Source organism: Heterodontus francisci, chromosome 9 (genome assembly GCF_036365525.1).
Source record: "Heterodontus francisci isolate sHetFra1 chromosome 9, sHetFra1.hap1, whole genome shotgun sequence".
NCBI lineage: Eukaryota > Metazoa > Chordata > Chondrichthyes > Heterodontiformes > Heterodontidae > Heterodontus > Heterodontus francisci.
The window spans coordinates 5299905-5313667 of NC_090379.1; the positions used below are offsets into that span (position 1 = coordinate 5299905).

General features: G+C 48.3%; 1 protein-coding gene across 1 annotated transcript in view; it reads left to right on the forward strand.

The window, feature by feature from the left end:
• LOC137374040 (nesprin-2-like) overlaps positions 1–13763 on the forward strand; it is a 133581-nt gene that overhangs the window by 91944 nt on the left and 27874 nt on the right. Inside the window, exons 25-27 of the mRNA XM_068039824.1 lie at positions 1993–2211; positions 6023–6282; positions 7810–7978. Coding sequence (XP_067895925.1) covers positions 1993–2211; positions 6023–6282; positions 7810–7978 — 648 coding nt within the window. The remainder of the gene's footprint in view (positions 1–1992; positions 2212–6022; positions 6283–7809; positions 7979–13763) is intronic.

Sequence of the window (13763 nt, forward strand, 5' to 3'; positions counted from 1 at the left end):
AAATGCGTATAGATGGCTGTCACTGGGATCTTCCTAGAACAGTTCTTTCCAGGTGATGTTGAAGATCAGTTTGGGTAGGCTTTCCAAGAAATGCAGCAACAGAGGTTTCAGATAGGCCTTGCAGCAGAAATGTGGCAACAGGGGTTTCAGTTTCCACACATTCAATATGCAGGGTTTCTTCAAAACAGGAGGAAAGAGGAGACTGAAACACTGGGTATGCAGGGTTTCTTTCAAATAGAGAAAGGAGCTGGGTTTTTCTTGGCAGGCAAAAAACAACTGTGCTTTGTAACAATTCAAAGTGAAACCAAAAACATTCCAGAAATCAAGCCTCCTTACCTCTATAAATCTTAACCTGTCACTTCTCCGTAAACATCTCCCCAAGTCAAAACAACAAGCTCCCTGCTGGTATTTTATCTGAAAACAGGTGCCTTCCAGTAAGGGCTTGTTTACAAGCCAAGTTCAAGAAGCCTTCTGGTGACCTCTTTTAAAAAAAACACGAAGTTCAGCATCTCTTCAAGGTTCCAGATGAATCAATGTCCACAATTGAACTGTAAGTCCTTCCAAACATATTTTACAAAAAAAATAGAAGCACTCGCGGAACAGTAGGAACAGGATGGGATCATTCAGCCCCTTGAGCCTGCTACAATATTCAATAAGATCATGCCTGATCTGATCTTGGCTTCAATTCCACTTTCCTGCTCGTTCCCCATAACCCTCGACTCCCCTATCGTTCAAGAATCTGTCTAACACAACCTTGAATATATTCAATGACCCAGTCTCCACTGCTGCCTGAGGTCGAGAAATCCAAAGATTCACAATCCTCTGAGAAGAAATTCTTCCTTATCTCTTAAATGGGAGACCTCTTATTTTGAAACTAGATTCTCCCAGGAGGGGACCTCTCAATTCCAAAGATTCACAACGCTTTGAGTGAAGAAATTTCTCCTCACCTAAGTGCTTAGTGGCCCAAACCCTTATCCTGAGACTGTGCCCCCGTGTTCTAAATTCCCCAGCCAGGCGAAACATTTTCTCAGCATCTACCCTGCCAAGACTGTTAAGAACGGTCTATGTTTCAATGAGATCACCTCTCATTCTTCTGAACTCCGGGAAGATAGCCCTGGTCAACTCGATCTCTCCTCACAGGACAACCCTCTCATCCCATAAACCAGTTTAATAAACCTGTGTTGTACTCCCTCAAAGGGCAATTACGTCCTTCCTTAGATAAGGAGACCAAAGCTGCATTCGGTACTCCAGGTGTGGTCTCACTAATGCCCTGTATTTTTGTAGTAAGACTCCTTTATTCTTACACTCTAACCCCTTTGTAACAGAAGCTAACACACCATTTGCCTTCCTAATTGCTTGCTGTACTGCATCCTAACTTTCTGTGAATAATGTACAAGGACACCCAGGTCCCTTTGAATGCAAACATTTCCCGGTCTGACACCACTCGGAAAATATTCTGTTTTTTAAAAATTTTTCTGACCAAAGTGGATAACTTCACACTTTGCCACATTGTATTCCATTTGCCGTGTTCTTGCCCACTCATCCAGTTTATCTATATTCCCTCTGCAGCCTCTTTGCATCCTCCTCATTACTTGCATTCCCTCCGAATTTTGTATCATCAGCAGTCATGAATACATCACACTCACTCCCCTTATCTAAGGTACTGACATAGATTGTAAATAGCACTGGACTGGGCACATTTTCTGGACACCTCACCAGAGGGAATAGTTTCTTGCTACCTATCCTATCAATTTCTTTAATCATTTTAAACACCTCAGTTAGATCACTCTTTAATCTCTAAATTTAAGGGAATACAAGCATAGTCAATGGAACCTGTCCTCATAAATTAGCCCTTTTAGCCCCGATATCACTGAGGTAAATCCCTCTCTTAAAAAGGAAGGACACTGTAGCCTGGGACAGAAGTTAAACATTTGTACCGAAAAAGTTTTTTTTTTGTAGTGTTAATGTTTTTGTTTCCTTCATTAACCGAAGGGTCTGGGAAGAGAAATCGATTCCATCGAAATGATGTTGGTGGACCTGAGGAAGAGAGCGGTGAATTTGGAGCAGACTGGTGAAGCAGGCGATGGGATGTCAGGCAGCCTCGCAGTGTCCAGGCTCTCGGACCACTGGCTCTGTCTCCAAGACTCTGCAAGAAAGCAAGAATTGTACAGCAGGAGCCAGAGGGAGGAATGGAAAACGATGAGTGAGCAGGTACTAACTGCACCAAAACCCAGGAGCAACAGGTACAACTATACCAACACAGGCCAGTGACCCAGTACAAACAGCACCAACACAGGCCAGTGACCCAGTACAAACCGCACCAACACAGGCCAGTGACCCAGTACAAACCGCACCAACACAGGCCAGTGACCCAGTACAAACCGCACCAACACAGGCCAGTGACCCAGTACAAACCGCACCAACACAGGCCAGTGACCCAGTACAAACCGCACCAACACAGGCTAGTGACCCAGTACAAACAGCACCAACACAGGCCAGTGACCCAGTACAAACCGCACCAACACAGGCCAGTGACCCAGTACAAACCGCACCAACACAGGCCAGTGACCCAGTACAAACCGCACCAACACAGGCCAGTGACCCAGTACAAACAGCACCAACACAGGCCAGTGACCCAGTATAAACCGCACCAACACAGGCCAGTGACCCAGTACAAACAGCACCAACACAGGCTAGTGACCCAGTACAAACAGCACCAACACAGGCCAGTGACCCAGCTCAAATCGCACCAACACAGGCCAGTGACCCAGTACAAACCGCACCAACACAGGCCAGTGACCCAGTACAAACCGCACCAACACAGGCCAGTGACCCAGTACAAACAGCACCAACACAGGCCAGTGACCCAGTACAAACCGCACCAACACAGGCCAGTGACCCAGTACAAACCGCACCAACACAGGCCAGTGACCCAGTACAAACCGCACCAACACAGGCCAGTGACCCAGTACAAACCGCACCAACACAGGCCAGTGACCCAGTATAAACCGCACCAACACAGGCCAGTGACCCAGTACAAACAGCAACAACACAGGCTAGTGACCCAGTACAAACAGCACCAACACAGGCCAGTGACCCAGCTCAAATCGCACCAACACAGGCCAGTGACCCAGTACAAACCGCACCAACACAGGCCAGTGACCCAGTACAAACCGCACCAACACAGGCCAGTGACCCAGTACAAACCGTACCAACACAGGCCAGTGACCCAGTACAAACCGCACCAACACAGGCTAGTGACCCAGTACAAACCGCACCAACACAGGCCAGTGACCCAGTACAAACCGTACCAACACAGGCCAGTGACCCAGTACAAACCGCACCAACACAGGCCAGTGACCCAGTACAAACCGCACCAACACAGGCCAGTGACCCAGTACAAACAGCACCAACACAGGCTAGTGACCCAGTACAAACAGCACCAACACAGGCCAGTGACCCAGCTCAAACCGCACCAACACAGGCCAGTGACCCAGTACAAACCGCACCAACACAGGCCAGTGACCCAGTACAAACCGCACCAACACAGGCCAGTGACCCAGTACAAACCGTACCAACACAGGCCAGTGACCCAGTACAAACCGCACCAACACAGGCTAGTGACCCAGTACAAACCGCACCAACACAGGCCAGTGACCCAGTACAAACCGTACCAACACAGGCCAGTGACCCAGTACAAACCGCACCAACACAGGCCAGTGACCCAGTACAAACCGCATCAACACAGGCCAGTGACCCAGTACAAACAGCACCAACACAGGCCAGTGACCCAGTACAAACCGCACCAACACAGGCCAGTGACCCAGTACAAACCGCACCAACACAGGCCAGTGACCCAGTACAAACCGTACCAACACAGGCCAGTGACCCAGTACAAACCGCACCAACACAGGCCAGTGACCCAGTACAAACCGCACCAACACAGGCCAGTGACCCAGTACAAACCACACCAACACAGGCCAGTGACCCAGTACAAACCGTACCAACACAGGCCAGTGACCCAGTACAAACCGCACCAACACAGGCTAGTGACCCAGTACAAACCGCACCAACACAGGCCAGTGACCCAGTACAAACCGCACCAACACAGGCCAGTGACCCAGTACAAACCGTACCAATACGGCCAATGACCCAGTACAAAATGCACCAACACAGGCCAGTGACCCAGTACTAACCGCACCAACACAGGCCAGTGACCCAGTACAAAATGCACCAACACAGGCCAGTGACCCAGTACAAACCGCACCGATACGGCCAGTGACCCAGTACAAACCGCACCAACACAGGCCAGTATCCCAGTACAAACCGCACCAACAGGCCAGTATCCCAGTACAAACCGCACCAACAGGCCAGTATCCCAGTACAAACTGCACCAACAGGCCAGTATCCCAGTACAAACTGCACCAACACAGGCCAGTAACCCAGTACAAACTGGACCAACAGGCCAGTGACCTGGTACAAACTGCACCAACACAGGCCGGCATCTGTGCTGGGATTTGAACCACAACTTTCCTGACTGCGTGACAACTGTGCTACCTCTGAGCCACGGCTGACGACTATCGAGGGTTGTACTCCACTGCAGTAGTGAGGGAGGCTGCGCTGTCGGAGGTGCAACACTGAGGGAATACTGCACTCTTGGAGGGTCAGTACTGAGGGAATGCTGCACTGTCGGAGGGTCAATACTGAGGGAGTGCTGCACTGTCGGAGGGTCAGTACTGAGGGAGTGCTGCACTGTCGGAGGGTCAGTACTGAGGGAGTGCTGCACTGTCGGAGGGTCAGTACTGAGGGAGTGCTGCACTGTCAGAGGGTCAGTACTGAGGGAGTGCTGCACTGTCGGAGGGTCAGTACTGAGGGAGTGCTGCACTGTCAGAGGGTCAGTACTGAGGGAGTGCGGCACTGTCAGAGGGTCAGTACTGAGGGAGTGCTGCACTGTCAGAGGGTTTTTAAAATTACTTCATGGGATATGGGCGTCGCTGGCTATGCCAGCATTTATTGCCCATCCCTAATTCCCCTTGAGAAGGTGGTGAAAAGCTGCCTATTTGAATTGCTGCAGTCCGTGGGGTGTAGGTCCATGCACAGTGGTGTAAGGTGCGGTCAGTACTGAGGGAGTGCTGCACTGTCAGAGGGTCAGTACTGAAGGAGTGCTGCACTGTCGGAGGGTCAGTACTGAGGGAGCACTGCACTGTCGGAGGGTTGGGACTGAGGGAGCGCTGCACTGTCGGAGGGTTGGGACTGAGGGAGCACTGCACTGTCGGAGGGTTGTGACTGAGGGAGCACTGCACTGTCGGAGGGTTGGGACTGAGGGAGCACTGCACTGTCGGAGGGTTGGGACAGAGGGAGCACTGCACTGTCGGAGGGTCGGGACTGAGGGAGCACTGCACTGTCGGAGGGTCGGGACTGAGGGAGTGCTGCACTGTCGGAGGGTTGGGACTGAGGGAGCACTGCACTGTTGGAGGGTAGGGACAGAGGGAGCACTGCACTGTCGGAGGGTCGGGACTGAGGGAGCACTGCACTGTCGGAGGGTTGGGACTGAGGGAGCACTGCACTGTCGGAGGGTTGGGACTGAGGGAGCACTGCACTGGCAGAGGGTCAGTCCTGAGGGAGCACTGTGCTGTGAGTGGGTCAGTAATGAGGGAGTTTGGCACTGTCGGAGGTGCTGCCTTTCAGATGAAATCAATTAAACATTAAACCAAGACTCTGTGTGCCCTCTCTGGTTGACATAAAAGTTCCTACAGCCATTATTGGAAGAAGAGCAGGCGAGTTCTCCCCAGAATTCCTGGCAATATTTAATCCTCAACCAACATCACTAAGACAGATGATCTGGTCATTATCACACTGCTGTGTCTGGGATCCTGCTGTGCGCAAATTATTTGCTACGTTTCCTACATTAAAACAGTGACTGCACTTCCAGAATTACGTGATTGGCTGTAAAACGCTTTGGGACGTCCTGAGGCGAAAAGTGCTCTGAAATTTCAAGTTCTTTTCGTTTCCCGGCCTTCAGATTGATCGAGTGACCATTGTCCTCGACCATCTCCAGGATGATTTGCCAGATGGCCCGAGGGAACAAACTACCGAGGCCGAGCTCCAGGCCCTGGAGGAGTACGTCAGCCGTTATGCCGATGAGCTGAAGCGCCAACAATCAGCTCTGGCCATTCTGGTCTGCCGGGTGACCAGTGTCCTTGGTGTTCAGGATGCCTCCGACCAAACTCTGGCACCCCCCGTCCTTCAGGAACTGCGAGCGATGGAAGGCCGATGTCGGAGGTAAGTGAGGAGAGGCCCAGGCTGCAGCCCCGGTGGAGATTTCTGTGAGGGGGGGGGGGAGGGTCGGTGACAGAACTAGACTCAGTGACCCTGGAGGGGGGAGATGGTGATGTCGTGGTCATGACACTGAACTGGTAATCCAGAGGCCCAGGCTAATGTCTTGGGATCACGGGTTCAAATCCCACCACAGCAGCTGGAGGAATTTAAATTCAATTAATAAAAAAAAAACAAATCTGGAATTGAAAGCCAGTATCAGTAATGGTGACCATTGCTATCATCAATTGTCATAAACACCCATCTGGTTCACTAATGTCCTTTAGAGAAGGAAATCTACCGTAAAGCCTGGCTACCCGACCCGAAGCCGACGGGACCCGACTACATGTGTTGGATTCGGGCTTGGCTCAGCTCAGCTCGGCTCGGCTCGGCTCGGCTCGGCTCGGCTCGGCTCGGCTCGGCTCGGGCTGGACATTGCTGCCTCGGGAAAGTCACAGGATCAGGCTGACCCATGATTCCCCACAACTCCGTCTGCAGGAATAGCCTGCTTCCAGAACGGATGAACAGGATCACAAGTTGGACAAGGTAGACAACAATAACATGTCTGATATCATTAAATTTACTGCAATACTCAGGTCGGATGGGCGTGAAAACAAGTTAAAGGACTCGAGCTGGGCCCAGGTTGGGTTTCAATTTTATACCTGAGCAGGCCTTTAATCTGCCGTGCTTCCCCGGTCTGGCCTACATGTGACTCCAGCCCCACAGCAATGTGGTTACCATTTAACTGCCCTCTGAAACGACTTAGCAAGCCACTCAGTTCAAGGGCAATTAGGGATGGGCAACAAATGCTGGCCTTGCCAGCGACGCCCACATCCCATGAAAGAATAAAAAATAAATTACGGAACTAAAGCTTCAGCCAAGGTCCATGTAGTGATGCCTCCCATGGTACAATAGCCTGTTAATCTTCAGTCTGGGCCTGTGGATGGGGATGTAATTCTCCAACTTTTTGCCATCAGAGCAGACTGTAGCTCAGACAGTCAAAGGGCTACTTTTATAAAACCCCATTCGGCCCCCCCCCCCACCCCACCCTAAAACTGACCCACATGGTGTGAACTGTTTTTTTTTTGTCTCCTGCTTGGTGCCTGTCCCCTCCTTGCCAGCGATTGTAGTGGTCTCCTTTTATCCATTCCGAGCGCGACAGCCCAGTGTCTGATCCTGTGCAGACTGGCTACAGTCATTAGTTGTGATGGGTCTTGTTTGTTCCCTGCCTAATTGGAAACGGATTAAGGTCTTTATTATGTTGATTGGCACTGAGCAGGGGGACTCAGTCACTCGTTACTGACAGGCAAAGACCGTCCATTACACAAGAACCATCCTCGCTGCCTCTTCCCAATAACAGGGTCCCCCTCGCTCCCTCATTTCCCCTCCCACAGCCCATGGACTGATCGGAATTCAGAAACCGATGCACGCTTGGGCTCGCACCCTGAATTCTAGAAGTTTCCTGCCCTTCACCCAGGCGGTTTGTTCTTACAGTCTGACACAGAAGATTGAGAAAAGTCGGAGGGACATCGAGGAGGAGGTGCAAGAGCGGGAGAAAACATTCAGAGAGATCAACGGGATTGACGATTGGCTGCAGCAAGCGCGGGCTCAGCTAGAGAGCATAAACATGGACAGTGATGGAGAGGCAGAGAATGGACTGGAGGTAAATACCAAACAACAGGTACAGGGACTGAGTTACCGGCTGGAAACGAATCGAGGGGTTCAGTGGGGTGGGGTGTTTATATATAGAGTAACAGATACCCGGGAATGAGTTACAGACTGGAATCTAATCGAGGGGTTCAGTGGGGTGGGGTGTTTATTTATAGAGTAACAGATACCCAGGAGTGAGTTACAGACTGGAATCTAATCGAGGAGTTCGGGGGGTTTATATATAGAATAACAGATACCCAGGAGTGAGTTACAGACTGGAATCTAATCGAGGGGTTCAGTGGGGTGGGGTGTTTATTTATAGAGTAACAGATACCCAGGAGTGAGTTACAGACTGGAATCTAATCGAGGAGTTCGGGGGGTTTATATATAGAATAACAGATACCCGGGAGTGAGTTACAGACTGGAATCTAATCGAGGAGTTCGGGGGGTTTATATATAGAATAACAGATACCCGGGAGTGAGTTACAGACTGGAATCTAATCGAGGGGTTCAGTGGGGTGGGGTGTTTATTTATAGAGTAACAGATACCCAGGAGTGAGTTACAGACTGGAATCTAATCGAGGAGTTCGGGGGGTTTATATATAGAATAACAGATACCTGGGAGTGAGTTACTGACTGGAATCTAATCGAGGGGTTCAGCGGGGTTTATATATAGAATAACAGATACCTGGGAGTGAGTTACTGACTGGAATCTAATCGAGGGGTTCAGCGGGGTTTATATATAGAATAACAGATACCCGGGAGTGAGTTACAGACTGGAATCTAATCGAGGGGATCCGGGGATTTATGTATAAAATAATAGATACCCGAGAGTTAGTTACAGACTGGAATCTAATCGAGGGATTCAGATGGTTTATAGAAAGAATAACAGATACCTGGGAATGAGTTACAGACTGGAATGTAATCCAGGGGTTTGGGATGTTTATTTATCAAGTTACAGGCTGCAGAATGATTACTGATTCCTCTATAACCCATCTGACCTGCTGGTATGATGTATATGTTTGGCCATCTGTTGCATTGGTTGCGCATCCTCAGCAACTGCCTTGTGGAGAAGTATGTTCCTGAGATTGAAGATTCATCCTCTCTCAGTGAACTGAGCGCCTTGCTTCCGGATTAGAGAGAGAAGCTGAATGTGTTGTTTTGTGCAGTTGAGGTGGAGTGGCCTGTGAACACCATTGAGGTTCGCTGTGTTGAATGGATGGAATAGGCCTACGCATATCAATCGAGCTCTTTTATTTTTGTTTGCGCTGTTGTCTTTAGCTTTGAAATAAAAACACCAGGAACTGAAGCTGCTTCTTAATTCAATCTATTAAATGGTTTTTATCGAGTAGCTCAGGAGAACCTGTTTCCAGTGGCAGGAGGGTTGGTAACCGGAGGACACAGAATGAAAAGAATTGACAAAAGAACCAGAGAGGGGAGATGAGGGGATTTTTTTTTTTTACATAGCGAGTTGTTTTGATCTGAAAGGGCAGTGGAAGCAGATTCATGGAGTCATTACAGCACAGAAAGTGGCCATTCGGCCTATCGAATCATGCTAGCTGTCTGTGGAGCAATCCAGTCAGTCCCAATCCCCAGCTCGATCCCTGTAGCCCTGCAAGTTTATTTCCCTCAAGTACCCATCAATTTCCTTTTGAAATCATCGATTGTCTCCACTTCCACCATCCTCGTGGGCAGTGAGTTCCAGGTCATTACCACTCACTACTTAAAAAGGTTCTTCCTCACATTCCCCCATATCTCTTTCCTGAAACCTTCAATCTGTGTCCCCTAGTCCTTGTAACATCAGTTAGCGGGAACAGTTTTCCTTTGTCCACCTTATCTAATCCTGTCATAATCTTGTACATCTCTATCAAATCTCCCCTCAATCTCCTTTGCTCCAAGGAAAACAACCTCAGATTCTCCAACCTAACCGTGTAACTAAAATCCCTCATCCCTGGAACCATTCTGGTAAATCTCCTCTGGTCCTCTCATGAACCCTCACATCCTTCCTGAAATGTGGTGACCCGAACTGGACGCAATACTCTAGTTGTGGCCTAACCAAGCCTTATAACGGTTCAGCATAACTTCCCTGCTTTTGTACTCAGTTCTTCTATTTAAGATCCCATATGCTTTTCTAACCACTCTTTCAATATGTCCTGCCACCTTCAAAGATCACTCCACAACAACTCTCAGATGACTGTGCGGCTTGAAGCATTGTACAGTAGGGAGAGTTTCAGATTCTTGGGGCATTGGAACTAATTCTGGGGCAGGAGGCACCGATTCAAAAGGGATGGGTTGCACCTCAACAGGATTGGGACCAATGTTCTACCAGTGAGGTTCGCTAGTGTGGTTGGGGTGGGTTTAAACTAAATTGGTAAGGGGATGGACACCAGCATTTAGAAACATAGAAAAATAGGAGCAGGAGTAGGCCATTCGGCCCTTCGAGCCTGCTCCGCCATTCATTATGACCATGGCTGGTCATCCAAACTCAGTAACCTGTTCCTGCTTTCTCCCCGTATCCCTTGATCCCTTTAGCCCTAAGAACTATATCTAACTCTTTCTTGAATATCGTTAATGATTTGGCCTCAACTGCTTTCCGTGGTAGAGAATTCAACAGGTTTACCACTCTCTGGGTGAAGAAATCTCTCCTCATCTCAGTCCTAAATGGTTTACCCCTTATCCTTAGACTGTGACCCCTGGTCCAGGACTCCCCCACCATCGGGAACATCCTTCCTGCATCTAGTCTGTCCAGTCCTGTTAGAATTTTGTAGGTTTCTATGAGATCCCCTCTCATTCTTCTAAACTCTAGTGAATACAAGCCTAATCGACCCAATCTCTCTTCATACGTCAGTCCTGCCATCCCAGGAATCGGTCTGGTGAACCTTCACTGCATTCCCTCCATAGCAAGAACATCCTTCCTCAGATAAGGAGACCAAAACTGCACACAATACTCCGGATGTGGTCTCACCAAGGCCTTGTATAATTGCAGCAAGACATCCTTGCTCCTGTACTAGAATCCTCTCGCTATGAAGGCCAACATACCATTTGCCTTCTTAACTGCCTGCTGCACCTGCATGCTTACTTTCAGCAACTGGTGCACAAGGACACCCAGGTCTCGCTGCACCTCCCCCTTTCCCAATCTATCGCCATTCAGATAATAATCTGCCTTCCTGTTTTTGCCATCAAAGTGGATAACCTCACATTTATCCACATTATACTGCATCTGCCATGTATTTGCCCACTCACTCAACCTGTCCAAATCACACTGGAGCTTCTCTGCATCCTCCTCACAGCTCACACTCCCACCCAGCTTTGTGTCGTCTGCAAACTTGGATAGATTACATTTAATTCCCTCACCTAAATCATTAATATAGGAGTAGAAAATAAGAATAAGGTGCATATAAGAGTGAGAGTGTTAGCTAGTACTAGGGAAGGAAGTAGTACCACATTAGATAGCAGCAGACTAAGAAGGACCACAAGGAAAACAAAGACAGGTTTAGAATGCATGTATGTAAATGTACATAGTGTGGTGAATAAGGTTGGTGAGCTACAAACACAAATAGCCGTATGGGAATATGATGTAATGGCACTAGTGGAAACGTGGCTTAAAAATGGTGAGGACTGGGTGCTTAATATACAAGGATACAAAGTGTTCAGAAAAGATAAGGAAGGAAAAAAGGGAGCTGGTTTGGCAGTGCAGATTAGGGTTGACATTGTAGTGTTGAAAAGGGAGGATGTCCTTGAGGGGGCAAGGATAGAATCCATTTGGTTAGAGTTGAGAAGCAAGAAAGGCATGATCATGCTACTGGGAGTATTCTATAGGCCTCCAAATAGTGAGAGAGAGAGATAGAGGAGCAAATCTGCAGGGAAATCACAGAGATGTACAAGAACTATAGAGTGGTGACATTGGAGGACTTTAATGACCCAAATATAGCCAGGAAAATGTTAGAGTAAAGGGAAAGGAGGGGGAGGAAATTATGAAATGTCTTCAGGAGAACTTCCTTGATCAGTATGATCTTGGTCCAACTAGGAAGGAGGCATTGCTGGATCTGGTGCTGGGGTATGAGGTAGGCCAAGTGGATTAAGTGTTTTGGGGGAATTTTTGAGGAAGAGTGATCATTGTATCACAAGGTTTAGATTAGGAATGGAGAAGAGCAAAGAACAATCTAAATGAGAACTTCTAAATTGAGAGAGGGCTAACTTCAATGGGATGAGAGGGCATCTAGTCAGGGTAAAATGGGACCAAAGATCAATAGGAAAAATTGTGACAGAGCGATGGGTGATCTTTCAGACAGAGATGTTTCAGGTACAGGATAGATATATTCCAACAAGGGGGAAAGGTTAGGGAAACAAAGTCATGGCACCTTGGATGACAAGGGAGATAGAAATATGAGGAAACAAAAAAAAGAGGGTGTATGATGCAGGGCAGACGAATTCTTCACATGGGAACCAAGCCAAATACAATAAGTGGAGAGGGGAAGTGGAGAGGAAAATAACAACAACTTATATTTCTATCGCACCTTTAAAGTAATAAGACGTCCCCAGGCACTTCACAGGAGCATTATAAAACCAAGTATGACATCGAGCCACAAAAAGAGATATTAGGTCAGATGACCAAAATTTGGCCAAAGAGGTAGGTTTTAAAGAGTGCCTCAAAGGAGGAAGGTGAGGTGAAGAGGCAGAGAGGTTTAAGGCAGAAATTCCAGAGCTTAGGGCCCAGGTAACTGAGGGCACAGCCACCAATGGTGGAGTGATTAACGTCAGCGGCACACAAGAGGCCAGAATTAGAGGAGTGGAGTTATCTTGGAGCATTGTAGGGCTGGAGGAGATTACAGCGATAGGGAGGAATAAGGCAATGGAAGGCTTTGAAAACAAGGATGAGAATTTTAAAACCAAGATGTTGCTTGACTGGGAGCCAATGTAGGGTCAGTGAGCACAGGGGTGACAGGGAACGAGACTTGGTGAGAGTCAAGACATGGGCAGTCGAGTTTTGGATGACCTTAAGTTAATGGAAAGCAGAACGTGGGAGACCATCCAGGAGTGCATTGGAATAATCAAATCTAGAGATTGTTAGGGCCAGGTGAGGAGGGGGTCTTCAGCTCTCTTTCACCCCCTTCTGTAGTTTGACCGCAACAGGGTTTATCCTTTTTTAACACAGTGATTGAACTTACCACCTCAGTGAGCACGTGCTCCTGTTACTCTAATGTAATTGCAAAAGAACCAATCAGACAGGTTTTCTTGAGTTTATTAACCTTAACACTCTAAACCGTTTAAAATTACAAAAAAATACACTCCGCATTCACGCGCACATTCACACGTGAGTCACACACACACAAATAGATTATAGAGCAAGAACAGACTTGGTGGTTGGTGTAGAGTCCGGAATAAATGGAATTTAAATACAGTTTTAAATTTCAAGTCCTCAGTTGAAGCTGTATTCCGGAAGTCCTCGCTGGGCCACGTGCACGGTTGTGGGATTGCTTCCCTCAGAACTCCTGAAGGCAGAAGAGGGGTTCAATTTTTGTCCCTTAGTTCTGGCTGCGGCGGTCAGTAGATGCGAGGTGGGGGTTTCCAATTACAGCTGGGTCTTCTCTTGATATTTACTGAGTTGATGGCTTTTCAGTTACTTCCTCTTCTTGCTGTCTGACAAAACTTACAGTCTCCCCAGAGCTGCACAAGCAGTCACCTCTTTGTGGTTTCAATGAGGTCCTTCCGGGATCTTCTCTGATACTCAAGGCTCTACTCCTCAAGCTGTCTAGTCACACTTGGTGGGGGTTGGCTCTTTCAAAGTCAATGGGTGG